Here is a 16,905-nt window from a genome sequence, read left to right on the forward strand (position 1 = left end):
CTTGTTCTCTAGGGACTCTACCCTGGGCCCTGACTCCTTCCTCAGGACAAGGCCACTCACCTCCCTGGAGCATCATATCCCAACCCTGCTGTGGAAATTTCAGGATCTGGAAGGTGTCCAATATGCTGGCTCAGTTCCTTCCTGAACAGATTGTGTTTGAATTTGAAAAAACAGACCAGCTCATATGCAATTTCAATTTTAGCTATTCTGGTGAGTGTCTAGTGACATCCCATGGTGGTTTTACTTTCCATTTCCTTGATGAGAAATGGTGTTGAACACATTTTCACTTACTATTTGATAAGCTCTTATTAAGTGCTTATTCAAGTCCTCTCCTCTCCTCTTTAATTGATTTGTTTTACTGACTTGAGGTATCCCTTTGTTTTCTTTGTGAGTCCTTTGTCAGGTGCATGTAGCAAAAATCTTTCTTCAGTCTGTTTCTTGCTTTTTCACTATCTTCATGGTGTCACTGATGAACAGAATTTTGTACTTTTGATAATGGTCAACTTATTAACCTTATTTTATGTTTAGTCTCTTTTGTGTATTAAGAAACACTGTGACAATAATCACTTATATTTTCTTCTAGAAGTTTCAGAGTCTTTTCTGAACTCACTGCATTTACAGGAGATTGTCTTGTAATAATTCACTAATAGCAATACTAATGGAATGACAATAAGCACAACAGCTTACACACTATTTATTGAGCTTATACAATATTCCAGATACACTTTCAAGGGGTTTACATGTACCAAACTTATTGAATCACCACAATAGCTGTATTAGGTAGGTATGCATACCCTCATTTCACAAATACTACACAGGAGTAAGAGCTAACTTGCCCAACATCTCACAGGGAGTAAAGAGGTGGGATGATAATGATGGTTATACCCTACACAACTGGTCGGGTATGTACCATGATGGAAGGCTTTTGCACATGTTACATTAGCGGAGTTATTCCCTAGAATTAATCCAAAATGTAATAGAGATTGAAAGGTACTGGAAAGCTTCTATGCATCCATTAAACTAACCCATCTAGTAAAAAAATCGTCTACACTGAGTATGTTATAATCATTAAGATAAAGCAAATTCTCCAATTTCCAAATTTGCCTCCAAATTTGCATGACTATTCTGAAGTTCTATAAGAAGAGTGACCAATGAAGACTTAGTCATATTAAATTATATCATGAATTTTCCTTATGTCGCAGAAGAAATGAATGCTGTATAGATACCTCTGAACGTTCTTTGTATTCAAAAGGTTTTTCTACAGTGTGAATTCTCTGATGTTCCCTAATATGGTTTACATGGTTACATGCCTTTCCACATTCCTTACACTCATGAGGTTTCTCACTGGTATGAATTTTCTGATGCTGTGTAAGTTGATGGCCATGACTAAAGGCCTTTCCACATTCTTTACACTCATAGGGTTTCTCCCCTGTATGAATCCTCTCATGTTTAACAAGGCTTGATCCATAAATAAAGGCCTTTCCACAGTCCTTACATTTATAAGGCGTTTCACCAGTGTGAATTCTCTCATGTTGAGTAAGGTGATAGCCACAATTAAAGGCCTTCCCACATTCTGTGCATTTATATGGCTTCTCACCCGTATGAATTCTTTCGTGTTTAACAAGGCTTGAACCCCAACGAAAGGCCTTCCCACACTCCTTACATTCATGAGGTTTTTCACCAGTATGGATTTTCTGATGTTGAGTAAGGTAATTGACACGAGTAAAGGCCTTCCCACATTCTTGACATTCATAGGGCTTCTCACCAGTATGAATTCTTTTATGCTGAACGAGGCTGGAACCACAGATAAAGGCCTTCCCGCAGTCTTTACATTCATAGGGCTTATCACCACTATGAATTCTCTTGTGTTGAATTAGTTTATATACACGGCTAAAGGTCTTCCCACAGTCTTTGCACTCATAGTCTTTTTCACCAGTGTGAAACCTCTGATGTTGAGTGAGCTCATCACCACGTCTAAAAGCCTTCCCACAGTCTTTACACTCGTAGGGTTTCTCACCTGTATGAATTCTCCTATGAATGACGAGGCTTGATCCCCATCGAAAGGCCTTCCCGCAGTCCTTACATTCATAGGGTTTCTCACCAGTGTGAATTTTCTGATGTTGAGTAAGTTGGTTACCCCAACGAAAGGCTTTTTTACATTCTTTACACTCATAGGGTTTCTCACCAGTGTGAATTTTCTGATGCTGAGTAAGCTGATAGCCACGACTAAAGGCCTTCCCACATTCCTTACATTCATAGGAATTCTCCCTATTATGAAGTCTCTGCTGTGGTCTAACAGAGGTATTTTCTCTATCAGTGGGCGTTTTCCTATAGTTGGTTATCACCTGACTGAAATAGCCTTCTTGAGGGCCCTGTGCTCCAACCAACTCACCTTCACACAGCCAGTAGAGGCCAAGGGATTTACTTTTTCCATCTGGGTTCCATTTGGAAAAATTTATTTCATTAATGCCCTTTTCTGTATGTAAATTCTTGGTCTCATATGGTGACTCCAAATCTGGAAAAGAAAACCAAATTTTGTTTCCTTTTATGAAAACAAACACAAAAAACCTAAATACAGAGCAAAAACTTCCCTAGTAGAATAAATATGCATCAACTAGACCTTGTTAAAATGTAAAGTCCACATCTGGCACTGTGATACTTAATGAGGTAACACTGGAGACTTTCCTGCTGAAGTCAAATAGGAAAACAGTACTATTAGCCTTACTACTTCCTCCAGCTGACACAATAAAGCAAAAGAAATTAGCAGGGTAGGTCTCAAAGATGAAGATGAAAAGCAGCACTATTTGTAGATGACATGACATACCTGGGAAACCCAGGAAAATCAAATTCAGTACTGTAAAAAATAAAAATATACAGTTGGATGACTGTGTATAAAATTAATATTCTGAAATTGACATATGTTTATGTAAGTAATATAATAAAAGTAATTATGGACCAAAAGATCCACCAACACTCAAAAGCAGTAAGAAACAGAATGTATAGGATTAAAATTAGTAAGAAATGTGATATACCTATGAGGAAATGTTCAGAAAAATTTGAGCATCAAAAAGGATGCTGATGGCAAGGCGCTGCAAAGCTTCAGACATGTTTAAATCCATGAGTTCATAATGATACTAAAAAATGTTAAATGACCAACCTTGGAGCATTCTGGAAGCCCATCCGCCTTTTATTATTAAAACAAATACTTTTTTCTATAAAGAATAAGCTTTTCCTCCTTTTTATCCAATAAACAGTGCTACTACATACATAACCAACTAGGAGACAGAGTACAGTTTCTATTTAAAGAATTATTACAGTGAATAAGTGAAGAAGTGATGGTAGAACACCACCACTTTAAACACTCACTGAAATAGTGAATCTAGGCACTGAGTGTTGGTGACTGCTTAACGGCTCAAAAAATGCCATAACTAGATATCACCTTGGGATGGAAGAATTTAACAGCACCTAGGACGCAGTATTGCCAAAAATCAGAAAAAAGGAAAAGAAAAAAAGCACTTGAGCTAGGACAATAACCAACCTTCAGGAACTAAAGAAGGCACAGAATGATGTCATTTACACCCTTGCTATCCAAGGCGTCGCTCACAGACCATGAATGTCATGGAAACTGTAATAGAGATTATCATCAGCCACACATAAAATAGGGCTGAAATATGAGGAAAAAACAAGGTGAGGGGAAATGGGGTAAAGATAAAGTTCACAGTGGTGATTTCCTACTGTGAGGCCATGGGCCTTGGACCTTGCTAGGTCCAAACACCTCAGGGGTGCATCTGCTCCTTGCCTAGCTGGGCTGCTTGCCGTAACAATGGCTTATCCCAGCCAGACTAGCCCTCGCTTTCTTTGTACTGTCTTCTTGCCTTTTCCCTCATAGCTGTCAAGTCTCTTTCCCTTGTTCCTATAAGACAATGGCATTTGGCTTAGAAATGAGCTGTCCTGCTTTCAAAAATAGAAATGTCAGATGATGGAGAACTTGAGAAAGAACTGTCAGGTCACAAAATTTTTGACTGATGCTTAGTCAAATTTATAACAGCCTAAAAGTCAAAATCATAGAGAACTGAAAGAAAGAAAGAAAGAAAGAAAGAAAGAAAGAAAGAAAGAAAGAAAGAAAGAAAGAAAGAAAGGGTTAAAGACTAAACAGGTGGACCAGACAGGTGAGCAAAAGGTCTTATTTTAAACTTCTGAAGGCCTTATCCCTGGAGGAAATAGAACATGGCACTTGATGGCATGGATCCTAGGCCTGAATTCTCAGGTTTGATTCTTGCTTTTGCCTCCACTGTTGTCAAAGTCACTTTATGACCCAGAATACTCATCTACAAATCAGTCATAATATTATGTGTAGCTCAAACGTCCGAGAATGAAGTGAAATGTATTTATATAAATACAGCACTTAGAACAATGCCTGGTATAGAGTAAGCACAACATTAGCCATTAATATGACTGTTATTTACTAACAGTAAGTCAGGAAATTTCCTGAAGTATTTACAAGATATTATCGTCCGATGTTTAACTCAACATTCATGCATAATAACTTTCATGCTTACTTTGGGTACGAGATGGAAATGGAATATGTGCACTTTGGTTTCACATGAATTCTGTTTGTTCAATCCACATCTACATAAGACAGAGGCTGGTTAACTAGAGAAAATAAAGCCACTGTGCTAAGCCACTTTCCCTAAAAAGTGGGTCCCCAAAGTACCACAGGCCATCAACAGCAATTCGAGTGGAAACATAATATCACCGTACAAAGCTTAGTTTCTTTGAAGTTGGTTGTGAAATAAATAGTCCAGAATTCTAATTCATCTTGTTGTTAGGAAGGAAGACAGGTGACACAGGAAGGGCCAGACAAAGGTGGCAAGATCACTGATGGATGAGAAGATGAAGGTGCATGATGCCAACTTCCAACTTGACAAAGCTGGAAGTATTCCTCAGGGACAGGAAGAAGATATTCAACTAGTTTCCTGAAAGACAGTCCTGAAATTCACAGTCGAGGGAACTGACATTTTAGGAAGCAGAGTCTAAGGCATATGACGCAGGCGACTTACTCAGTGACACCAAGTTACTGTAGTTCTCCAACATTACATCCCAGTACAGGTCCCGCTGCGTAGAGTCCAGACAAGCCCACTCCTCCTGAGAGAAGTCTATGGCCACATCTGAGAACGTTACTGGACCCTGAAAACACAAACCCACATGTCCTCGATATGAAAGGGCTCTGGGTAGGGTGGACACTGTGTGGACTGAAAACCTGTTATATGGGCAGAGGGTAGTAAGGACAGGCTGCAACTGAAGTGGAACCCCCATGTTACTGAAGAGCCCCACTGCTGTGGAGAAAACCACCTACACCCTGTGGGATTCTGTGCACCTCAACCTGCCAGGACATGACTAGAATAAGCCCAGAGTCCTCCCATCCACAAGCACAGATGTCTGCCTCATAAATTCTTAGCCAGTGTAATCCCTATGGTATCCTTTCCCCTTTAGGGGGAAAGAAAAAAATTCCTACAGTTTTGTTTCTGTGTAATGTAATATAAGGTCTTGTATTTTCAAAAATAAGGTTTGCATGTTTGAATGTTTTCAAGCCTCAAGTCCATCCTTTTGCCAGCTTATCTTTTATCATTTTCCATTTTCCTTTGTAATGACAATAGTATTTTTTTTATTCCATCATAGAGACAGATTAGACTTACTTATTATACTAATACACTGACGTTGAACAAAATGTCCAAGGTTTCCCCCAGTTCTGGGAGTGTAAGATCACCTATTCTGTACTGGGTGACATTACCTGTCACTAGCACCACCCCTGCCTGTCTTTTGTTCTTGATCTAGAGGATACTGGTATCAAACGATGCAGAAGCAGACAGGAGTCTGGCAGGTCTGCTCAACAAAATCTATCTTGGCTTCCCTGGCAGGAACATGGCCTCTAAGTCTGTGGGCCCCACTGCAGCCCTAGCTGGTCCCAAAAGCCACATAAAACTTGCCCTCCACTGTACACTAAGCCTCAGACCAATCAATACAAACATGCCCTCTTATCTGCCTGGAAAAAGAAATCAGTGGAGATCAGCTGAGAATTCCTGATTTCTCCTGTGGTCAGATGGGACCAACACCTCTAAGTTATTAATCCACAGACCCAACTCAAATACTTCTCTTGAGGGACTGCCCTCCTCCACTGCTCCAACATTCCTTTTGATCAAAAAATGAGCACAAAGGAGACACTGAACAGTAAACTCCGTGGTTATGTGAACGTCGGCCACAAAGGTAGGCATGGAGCAATATGGCATTGCTGTTTACTGGACAGGGAAGAGCTGAAAAGCAGGTAATTAGGTGAGACTCTCTGGGACAGGTGATAATTCATAAAAAATAGCCACAGGACTTAAATATCACATTTCAAGAAGGAAAGAGAAATACTTACATGGGCCATAGTTTTAGTATCAAGAACTGATAGTCGTCTTAGGGTTTCCTTTACTGAAGACACACAATCCAGAGTAGCCAGAGCTGGACAAGGAGAAAGAGGCGTTAAAGTAAGTGCACCTTCCTCCCAAAAATGACTTACTACAACCTTTTTGCTCCTCCATCTTTGCTTCCAAAGAATCTCTGGCTCCTCCAACATCCACACACAAATGCATCTGGAGACTAAAAGGATTCTGGGAAAAAAAGACAAGCTCTCCCTGACAGTCCAGGACACCCAGTGGCACAGAACATAGTGGAGGAGATTTTATTTATTTTCACCTTGAAGTCAAGCATTTTAGCAGGAGGATTCCTGGCCAGCTCCCTTTTAGGGAGTAGGGATTAAGAATTTAGCTCAGGGAGCACTTGAGACCTTGTTCTCCCCAGCATATGAGGTTAGTCTGACTCAAATAAACTCTTACAAAAATTAAAGAAAAAAAAAATTTGGCCTCAACCAAAGAGAGGTCTGGCCTTTGTCCTCAGCTTCTGAGAGGTAATCTACATCACACTTGATAGGACAGGCTCTATTTTGGGTGACCACTGGCTATACCCAGGTCTTAGAGTGGGGGCTTTGAGTCATAGGGTATCAGTTGACCTGGAGACTGAGGTTAACATCAGAGCAATAAATGAAACAATCATGTCTATAATCAATCAACCAGCTGTGCCTACGTGATGATGTCCCGGTGAGCGTCGGAGCTCAGGTGAGCTTCCCTGGTTAGCAATACTCCATGTGTGTTGTCAAATGTGGACACTGGCCAAGTGACAAATCCTGACTCCTTGCAGAGAGGACACGGGAAACACCCCTGGACCTGTCCTTATGTATGTTTCCTTGGCTGCCATTACAGCCAATACACTTTCCTGTATTAACTACACCTGAGTAGAACAGCTCTTGGCAAGTTCTGGGACTCTTTCCAGTCCTGAATTACTGAACCTGACACTGGTTTCTGGAATCTCCTGAACCTGCAGTTGGTGTCAGAACCGAGAGTGGTCTTGGGTGGAGGCTGTGCCCTCGGACCTCACAGTTTGGTTAACTTGGGCCAAGGGGCCTGTGATTTGGACCCAAGACTGGGCAGGTTTAGGGTACACATCTTGCTCCCTCCAACCACACTGTCAAGGTCATCATACAAACTTGAGTTTCCTCTGGCCTCAGAGAAGGTGACGTGGGTTAAGACATGACAGGAAGACAGGGTGGAAAGGGGCTACCCAAGCAGTGGTCAGCTCTAAGTCCAGAGAAGCTGACGGCATAAATACATGCAGATGATCAACGCAAACACCGGTATTCGTGGTTGTTCAATGCCAAGTTAGAAGCAATACTGAGACATGAAAGGTATTTTGGATATATTGTCAGTAGGAAAATCAGGAGGCCAAAACAAGATAATACAGTATAAGATACACACACACACACACAATCTCACACACACACACACACAAAGACAATAACAAATCATAAGACATTGACAGAAAGAGATATAAAAATAGAAATAGAGGAATAGAAGGAAAAATCCTGGAAAGTTGTATGTCCCTTGCACAAAAAAGAGTTAACACAGGAGGTTGGAAAACGCTCGATTCCTCTGCTCAGCTGAGCTTCCCTCATAGACAACACTGCACACTCGCTGCCAGAGGAGTTAAGCATGTCCTGTGTGACCATACTGGGACAGGACTCTGGGAAGCTTGAGCCTGGGTGACTCCGGATGTTGTCCCATGTGTCTTTCCCTCTGCTGACTTTGCTGTGTGTCCTTTTACTGTAAGAAAACTTGGCCAAGCAAGACTGTAGGGTGAATCCTGTGAGTCCAAGTAGAGAATCACCGAGCATGGTAGTGACCTTGGCAACTCCAACACCCCCTTTGATTTTGAGTTTCTTTTTTTTTGTATAAGCAGATCTCACCGGGTGTTGTAATGATGGCCATTGGCTCGATACATATAAATGTGTGTGCATTGTATTTCTTTTAAATTTATTAGGAGGTAGTCAGACTCTTAGACATTGACGGTTGTCTTGATGCTGCTTGGTTTATGTCTTGATGGGAAGGTGAATTTTACTTTTGACTTGTCCTTTCAGCCATGGTGTCCTGCAGACAACTGCTAAATCATCTGACCCTATTAGTTTTCACTTTGCATTGAACATTATTAGAAAAAAATATGTAAAGTATAAAACTTAGGAAATAAATTCCATTTATCTCTGCATAGACCAAGCATTCAGAATTATTTGGTCATGACCTGACACTAGTGGCTACAGTGAGAATGACACCCCATTCCTAGCACCTCTCAGAGAACATCACATGGAGTTTACCACTGGCCTTGACCACAGGCTGCCTTGTGCTTCTTCCCTTCAGTTTCTCTTCCTTGCTGGATAATCAGGTAATACACAGGTAACGATGTCCTTTCTATCATTCTGTCATTCCAAGTACTAATATCATAGGGTCAAGCATATTACAGGCATTTAACGAAAGTATGATTTTGACTCAAAATTCCTGTTTTTGGAATGGAACTCAAGAAAGAAGCTGTAACAGTACACATAGATATACAAAAGAATGTTCAGAGAATTTTTTTTTATTGGACAGTTTTTTTGAAAAATCGAGGTAATTATAGAGTCACACACAACTGTGAGAAATAAGACAAAGGCAGCCTGTGTACCCTTCACCCAGTTTACCCCAGTAAACATTGCATAGAACTACAGCACAATATTGCTATGTTGGGATGTTGACTTTGAAACAATCCATTGATTTTATTAAGATTTTTGAGGAGATTATTTTTAAAAATGAAAAAAAGTAGAAATATAAAAATATAAAATATAAAAAAGTAGAAATATAAATATGTCACCATAGAGGACAGAGTAAATAAATTATGGTCTGCTAAAAGGGTATACAGTATATTTACTAATAATGATATTGATTTATATTAATTCAGAAAGAAATTTAAGATAAATTACCAAGCAAAGAAGACAGGTTTAAAAAGATATGTATAATATATAATGGAATATTACTCAGCCATAAAAAAAAAATGAAACCTTACCATTTACAACAACATGGATGGACCTAGAGGGTATTATGCTAAGTGAAAGAAGTTAGACAAATAAAGAAAAATACCATATGATCCCACTTCTATGTGGAATCTAAGAAACAAAATAAATAAATAAACAAAATGAAAACAGACTCATAGATTCAGAGAACAAACTGGTGGTTGCCGGATGGGAGCGGGTTAAGGGGTTGGGCGAGAAAAGTGAAGGGATTAAGAAGTACGAACTTGCAGTTACAAAATAGTCACAGGATGTGATATACAGCACAGGGAATGGAGTCAATGATATTGTGATAGCTATGTATAGTGCCAGGTGGGGACTAGACTAATTGGGGGGAATCACTTGTAAATTATATAAATGTCTAACCATTGTGCTATACACTTGAAACTAATACAAAATTAAATTTTTAAAAAGGTAGGTATAATTTAGGAGAAGTCTTAATTATATGAAATTAAAGACAAAGGCTCTGTGATCTGGCTTTCTGGATGTGAATCTCAGCTCTGACAGTCACTAACTTCACAGTGTCTGTTCCCCATGGGTAAGACTGGGGTAAAAACAGTACCTACCAGGTCTGGCTGTCTTATCTATTAAGATAATCTACATAAAACACAGTACATAATAATTATTTAATACAAGCGAGCCATTATTTTTGAGGATCAATAACATTACACGTCTTTTAATCTGTTTTTATAAAAGAAGCCCAAGCCTGCTGTGTCCCTTTTTTCTTATACAAAAAAGTATTTCTCAAATCTGCTGTCTATATAATCACTGTTAACTAAAACTTTCAGAGCCTCTTAAGAATGAAATTCTTTTTAACTAACAATGTTAGCAAACAAACAAACAAACAAACAAAAGATTCTGAGGCACAGAAGAAGGAAACATTCCGTACCCACCAGCAAAGAGACAGACAGCCAGGATTTTGCATCAAAAATCCAGCTGGAAGAATCTAAATTGAGGACATGCCAAACTGAGAACGTTACTGAGCTGCTGACTCTTAGTCTTCTATGCAATATGGGAGATTTATGGAAACATTTAAAACTACCATCATCTTCTACTTTTCTCACATAACCACCCTGGGAAATGTCACTTGTACAGTCCATATTTGTAATGTGTCAGTAATCACTGTCATGGGCTGTGAGAGATACGCTAAAATCTTAGAAAGTCTAATTTTGAAAGGTTATCCTTTCAAATGAATATCCTTCTTACTAAAATTGTAAATGAAATTAAAGAAAGGACCTCAGGTTAGGAATTCCCGTTCTGGACCCTTTGGAGTTTGGTTCATTTTGTGAACTTGCAAGTCCATCACAGTGACTGTGATATGTACAGTGCTTATGATCTATACAACGTCCAGACTGACCACATAGCAAAAACAGAATTTGCTGAGCACTTGTGCTCTGGAGACTGTTCTAACGAACTTTACCTGCATTATCGCATCTTCAACATAATCCTATCTTCATAAAGCTCAAATGCTAGGAAAAGGCAGAGACAGGACTGAGACCCCAATACCTAGGTCCAGCTTGGCAAACTTCAGCCTGAAGGCCAAATCCAGTCCCACGACTTGTTTTTGTAGGGCCACAGAGCTAAGGATGGGTTTTATACTTTAAAAGGTTTGTAGGAACAAAACAAGCAAACAAAAAACAAAGGAGGAGCAGACATAATTCCCCATACCTTAAATGAATGCTGCGCAGAGTGACTTTCTTCCAAAGAGTGCAGTATGGAAAGGAGGAAAAAGGAATAACGTTATAGTGATGAAAAGTGACAAACACGACCTTGGCCATGTAATCAAGGGCAACCTCAATGATCATAAATTATGTCGATGCCCTTCCCATGATGTGAGAAAGTGGTCATTTACCTCTGTGATATTCTACCCCCAAAGCCATAAACTAGTCTAATCACGAGAAAAACATCAAATCCCAATAGACATCCTGCAAAATAAAAATACCTGACCAGTACCCCTTAAAAATGTCAATGTTATCAGAAACAAGGGAGGTCTGAGAAACGGTCACAGTCAAGAGGAGCCTAAGGAGACATGACAATGAACTGTAATGTGGTGTCCTAGATGGGATCCTGGAACAGATGAACATTTTGTGAAAACTCAGAAAAATGAATAAAGCTTTAGTCAACAATAATGTATCAAAATCGGCTCATTCATTGTAACTAATGTCCCATACAAACAGGGGAAACTGGGTGCAGGGTACCTGGGAATCCTCTGTACCATCATTGGAACTTTTCTGTAAATCTAAAACGATTCTAAACTAAAATGCCTCTAGGCAAGTACCACATGGTTGGAAGATGAAGGCAGAGGGGGCAGCAGAGACATCAGAGCTAAGGTTACACTGACACACACACCGGCGCTCACTCAATCCGCGGCCACACACCGAATCACCCGAGCACAATACCGCACCAGTCATAGCCTAACAATCTCAAACACACCTTGGCCTTGTCATAGCCACTGACGCCCACGTCAGAAACAGTGCCCGGTTCTGCCAACCCCACAAAGGAGCAAAGCTACAGCTCACTGCCACGGAGAGACCTCTGCGCCCTGTCACCGTCGCAAAGCCCACACGCAGGTAACTCACAAAGCAGAGTAACCAAGTCACAGCCCGGCCGCGTCCCCCACAGACGCTTCCACACATGCGTGTCACAGCCACGGGGATCAGGCCCGGTCGCGTCACCCACCCACTCCCCCCACTCACTCGCAAGTACGTCACAACCACAAGAACAGGGTTTGTCTCTGTCACCCTCACCGACGCTCCCACGGACATCGGTCCCGGGGGCCGCGGCCCAGTCCCTGACATACACACATACACTCGCGCGCGCGCGCACGCACACTCACTCTCTCTCTCTCACACACACACACACACACACACACACACACACACACACTTGCGCACATCGCTCCACAACCCATAGACCGAAGCTCCACCTCGGGCCTCCTCGCCCGGGGCGTCTGCCTCCCCGCCATCCCCGCCGCATCCCACGCTGGTTTCCTACTGGGATACTAACAACTTACCGCTTCGGGCTCAGAGACAAACAGAGCGTCCAGAGGGGGCGCAAGGGTTGAGCTTAACTCGGGATGCTGACCTGGGGAAATCGGGGCCTAAAACATCCTTCGCGCAGGAAGCGCTTCTCCAGCAGGCAAACAACTTGGAGAACTCCGAATGGGGTTGTGCCGCAGAGACTTCTGGGAAATGTAGTCCCGCGTCCTGGTACATGCAGAGTTGAAATCGCGGCCGCTCACTTCCCCAGCATGCAACTCTACAAGGTCCTAATGAGCTGTGCCGCAGAAACTTCTGGGAAAAGTAGTTCGCATCGCGGGAACCCTCCCAGCCCACGACCTGGTCTTCTTCAGAAGGTGTCTGGCTCCTTGCTCAAAGGAGCTTGCCTCCAGAGACTTCGGTGTGAGTGGTATGTATGCTAGAGCTGCAGAATCTACAAATGCTAGGAGCCCTAACAGAGTTTCACATTTCTCTTAGAATGCTAAGGACAATGCCACCACATACCCGTGGAAATGTTCGGAGTCAAGGAGGTAATCGCCAAAGGGTGGAAGTCCAGTGGTGCTGATTGCTCCCAACGTGCACTTCGGACCTAACATAAGAGTGTCTAGTTAGTAATCTGTGTGATGTTACTTTGGAATTATTGGTGACTCATGAAAACCAAGGGTTTGAACTGTGCATGTGCACATATATGTGATTTTTTTTTTTCAATTAACAGTTGGCCCACTGTATTGGGAGTTTTGCGTCAGCTGGATTCAACCAACCAATGAAAACAGTATTTTCAATCCAGTTGGAATCCAGGGATATGGAGAGTCCATAGGCTGTTTTATAAAAGTGATTTGCGCACTGGGGGATTTGGATATCCCTACGGGTCCCGGAAACAATTGCCCTGCAGATACCAGAGGGCCCACTTGGTAGTTAAGTTTTAGGGAATTCAAAAGGCGTAGGCGGATCTTCTACTGCCTGGGAACTGAGGGGTTGGCATTCTTACGCTCACCATTTTGAGGGTCAACTGTGTATGAATTTCTACTCATCTATTATTAAGTGACTGATTTTAAGAATAATTGAGATTATCCCTTAAGTCATTATTTTATTTTCTAAAAACTGCTTTTCTAATTCTACATCCATTAACTGGTATATTTTTTATAAAATAAAACTTAACGGGACTTTGTGGGTGCATCTAATATTAATCCCATTGTAAAGGTGTAATATTTGCTTCTTTAATTAGCATTTTCTAAAGTAATCTAAATTTGTTTTTAAAACTACCTTGAATGTTGATAACTTGTTATTTTGGCTTTTTCTTGAGTTTATTATAGAGCCATGAATTTTAATTGAATCAGTGTGTTTCAAATTATGGAAATCAACATACCCTATAATTGGTTCAAATGTTCACAGTAGCAATGATATCTTTTTCACAGGACCTGTTTTCTTTTGATTCCATGAGTTATTGAAAATTTTCTTGCTTTTTTACCCAGCCAGCTCTCCCAGGCTCACTTTATTCCTTATTCCAGATTTAGAATCACCCACTTCTCCAAAAAGCCCTGGTTTCTTTCATTTGGAAATAACATTAATGAGACTGTTGGGTTAACACTGAATTATGGCATTTTCAGTGGACAGAAGAAGTAGAAAAAGAATGTTTCCCTATTCATATTTTCAAATCAATTTTAGCCACCTTATAGCGTTTTTCTCTCATCTTACTGAATCCTAACTTGATTAACATAATATTTACTGTTGCCTACAATATAAAGGACATATTTTCAAAATAACAATGGTGATAGTACTAAAATGACTATGATATAACTGAAAAAAACTGCAATGTTCTTTGTAATTCCTTTTGCCTTTAGAATGGCTCCCACTAAGTTTATAAAGTCAAGACAATATATTGTTTGTCAGTGATGAACTATTTAAAAATTATTGGGATATCAGGGTAGTTATTTGGAAAATGATCAAATTAATTAAGTACCTGAAACTACATGTCAGAATATGGTTCAAATTGATTAGAGATGTATATGTTTTAAAAAAAAAGACATAAACCTGACTAAAATGTCCATATAATATGGAAATATGGAGATCCTAACTATAACTCAAAATCCAGAAGTCATGAGAGACTGCCGAAAATGAGAAAATCTTATAATCAGCAAGAGAGATAAATCATCACACTGAGGGGAATGACAATTTGATTAATACCTGACATTTATTAAACACTGTAAACAAAAAGAGACAGTGAAATAAAATATTCAAAGTGTTGAAAAAGTTAAAATTAAACAAGACTATTATTATCCAGCAAAACTATTATTAAACGATAAGGGAAAAATAAAGAGATTTCCAGATGAACAATATGCAAAGAACTTTTACAACTCATCAAAGAAACCAACCCAATCAAAAATGGAAAAAGATGAATAGATATTTCACCGAAGATATATGAATGGCTGATAAACAAAAAAGAATATGCTCAACATTACGCATTAGAAAATGCAAATCGAAATGAAATATTACACCCACTACAATGGCCACAATATAAAAGAGTGAGAATACTGTTCCACAAGCTGTGGAGAAACTAAAACCCTCATACATTTCTGCTTAGAGTGTAAAATAGTACAGCGCCTCCCATTAAAAAAAAAAAATTTAAGGGAAATGTATTATTCCCTAGGAGATTGTTATAAATACTGACTGAAAATAACCAATCTGAATAACCAATTTTAATATACAGATTAAAAGGAATTAGAGGGCTCTAAATCCTAACAAAGTCCGATTCATTTTAAGCCAGGGATAGTAGCATTGTGATGTAAATTCAGTTCTAAGGAAGAAAAATAAGTCTATCCCTATTATTATACATTAGGTTATTTAAAAAACTGAACAAAATTAAAAAAAAATTTAACTTGAAACTTCATTAAATACATAACGTAAAAACAAATATGACTTTAGCTATTTAAATTTAGCCAGTTAGCAGTCAATATTAGCCAAATTCAATTTATTCTGTTAATTAAAAAAGATTCAATATTAGAACATCAGTTGATGTTATACATTAAAATAAAAGAAAAAATATTTGAGCACTTCAGTAAATCTTTGCTTGATATCTGATAATGAAATCATACAGAATATGAAAAAAAAAATTTAAGCAAGAACGTTTTAGCAAACATTCCATGAAACAGGGCAAAACTAAGGCCCTGGTCAGGGTTCTAGCCATTCACCCTGCACACGATTCCTGAGCCAGGACTCAGAGAAAAGGAAAGACAAGAAAAGAGAATCAAATAACTAGAACCGTTATTATTCACAGATGACATGATTACAAATCTTTAACAGTGGATGATTTAACTGTTAGGGCTAATAGAAATGAGAACATAGGGCAAATCCTTAATATACTAACATCAATCTTTCTCTTTTTCCAGCAGTATTTAAAAAATGACAAAAACAGAAACAGCCCCCATTCCCATTAGCAAATATCCTGTGACCTCTTCTTACAAAGCATTTCCAGATTTGTGTGAAAAAGCCATACATTTTTATTAAAGGACATAAAAACTTGATTAAAGTCTGAAAACACATCATTACTGATATTTAACAGACTACATAAGAAATGAAGTTGTTGAGTGTTAGGTGATCTGGTTAAACTAGTTTTTAATGATTGATTAATAGAAAAGATAATCATCACTATTATGAGTAAAATTGAGCCCCCCCTCCAAAAAATACATTGCACTCCAAACCCCACTTCAGCGTGTGATCTTATTTGAAAATAGGGTCACTGCTGATGTAGTTGGTTAAGATGAGATTATAAGAGCGTTGAGAGGGCCTCTAATTCAACAACTGGAGTCTTTATAAAGAGAACACCAGTCTATGGCCATGCCACCCTAAACAAGCCTGATGTTGTCTGATCTCAGAAGCTAAGCAGGGTCGGGCCTGGTTAGTACTTGAATGGGACACCACCTAGGAAGACCAGGTGCTGTAATGTAAAAAAATAAAAAGTAAGGGATTGTAAACTGACAAGTCCTTGTAATCTGTGAGGTCAACCAAGGGTTGCCTTGCCAAATAAATAAACAAATAAAAACACCATATGAAGAGACACGCAAGGGAGAACATCTTGTGAAGACAAAGGATTGGGGTGATATACCTACAAGCCAAGGCATCTCACCTCAAAAACTGCCAGCAAACACTAGAAGGTAGAAGAGGCTAGGAAGGTCTCTCCTTTGCAGATTTCAGAGAGAACATGGTCCTGCCCATACTTTGATTTCATCGGACTTAAAGCCTCGTGAATTATGAATTAATAAATTTAAGCCACTCAATTTGTGGTACTTTGTGATGGAACCCCTAGGAAACGCATACACCTACCACTCACAACGAAACAGTGTAAAGTTACAAAATACTGAAGCATATTTCAACAGCTAATGATTAGAAAGGCGTTGAAACCGCATCTGAATCTGATATATTTAAAAGGAAAAAGTTATTTGA

The 16,905-nt window shown here is 39.6% G+C and overlaps 1 protein-coding gene and 1 pseudogene across 5 annotated transcripts; one reads left to right on the top strand and one right to left on the bottom strand.

The window, feature by feature from the left end:
* Positions 1 to 661: 661 nt before the first annotated feature.
* Positions 662 to 12,667, bottom strand: ZNF331 (zinc finger protein 331). Of its 5 annotated transcripts, none has more exons than XM_016130914.2 (5): positions 12,480 to 12,667; positions 11,135 to 11,159; positions 6,419 to 6,501; positions 5,061 to 5,187; positions 662 to 2,515 (listed from the first exon to the last, which is right to left on the bottom strand). In XM_016130914.2, the coding sequence occupies exons 3-5, from the start codon at positions 6,425 to 6,427 to the stop codon at positions 1,179 to 1,181; spliced, it is 1,473 nt and encodes a 490-aa protein (XP_015986400.1). In that variant the 5' UTR covers positions 6,428 to 6,501; positions 11,135 to 11,159; positions 12,480 to 12,667; the 3' UTR covers positions 662 to 1,178. The 5 variants fall into 5 exon arrangements, with proteins under 5 accessions (XP_015986400.1, XP_015986399.1, XP_015986398.1 ...); XM_016130913.2 differs by having other exon boundaries at positions 11,135 to 11,163; XM_016130912.2 differs by lacking the exon at positions 11,135 to 11,159.
* A 3,622-nt stretch (positions 12,668 to 16,289) lies between these two features.
* On the top strand, positions 16,290 to 16,408 carry LOC118611869 (annotated as a pseudogene).
* The last annotated feature ends 497 nt before the right edge of the window (positions 16,409 to 16,905 follow it).

The sequence above is a fragment of the Rousettus aegyptiacus genome, unplaced genomic scaffold (genome assembly GCF_014176215.1).
Source record: "Rousettus aegyptiacus isolate mRouAeg1 unplaced genomic scaffold, mRouAeg1.p scaffold_m13_p_14, whole genome shotgun sequence".
NCBI lineage: Eukaryota > Metazoa > Chordata > Mammalia > Chiroptera > Pteropodidae > Rousettus > Rousettus aegyptiacus.

Excerpts from the sequence above, each read along its gene's own strand:
- ZNF331 (XM_016130911.2), bottom strand. The coding sequence starts at position 6,616 with ATGTTGGAGGAGCCAGAGATTCTTTGGAAGCAAAGATGGAGGAGCAAA. Across the intron at positions 5,188-6,418 it reads ATACTAAAACTATGGCCCAT|GGTCCAGTAACGTTCTCAGA; the intron begins GTAAGTATTTCT and ends TTGTGTTTTCAG. Across the intron at positions 2,516-5,060 it reads CAGTAACTTGGTGTCACTGA|ATTTGGAGTCACCATATGAG; the intron begins GTAAGTCGCCTG and ends TTTCTTTTCCAG.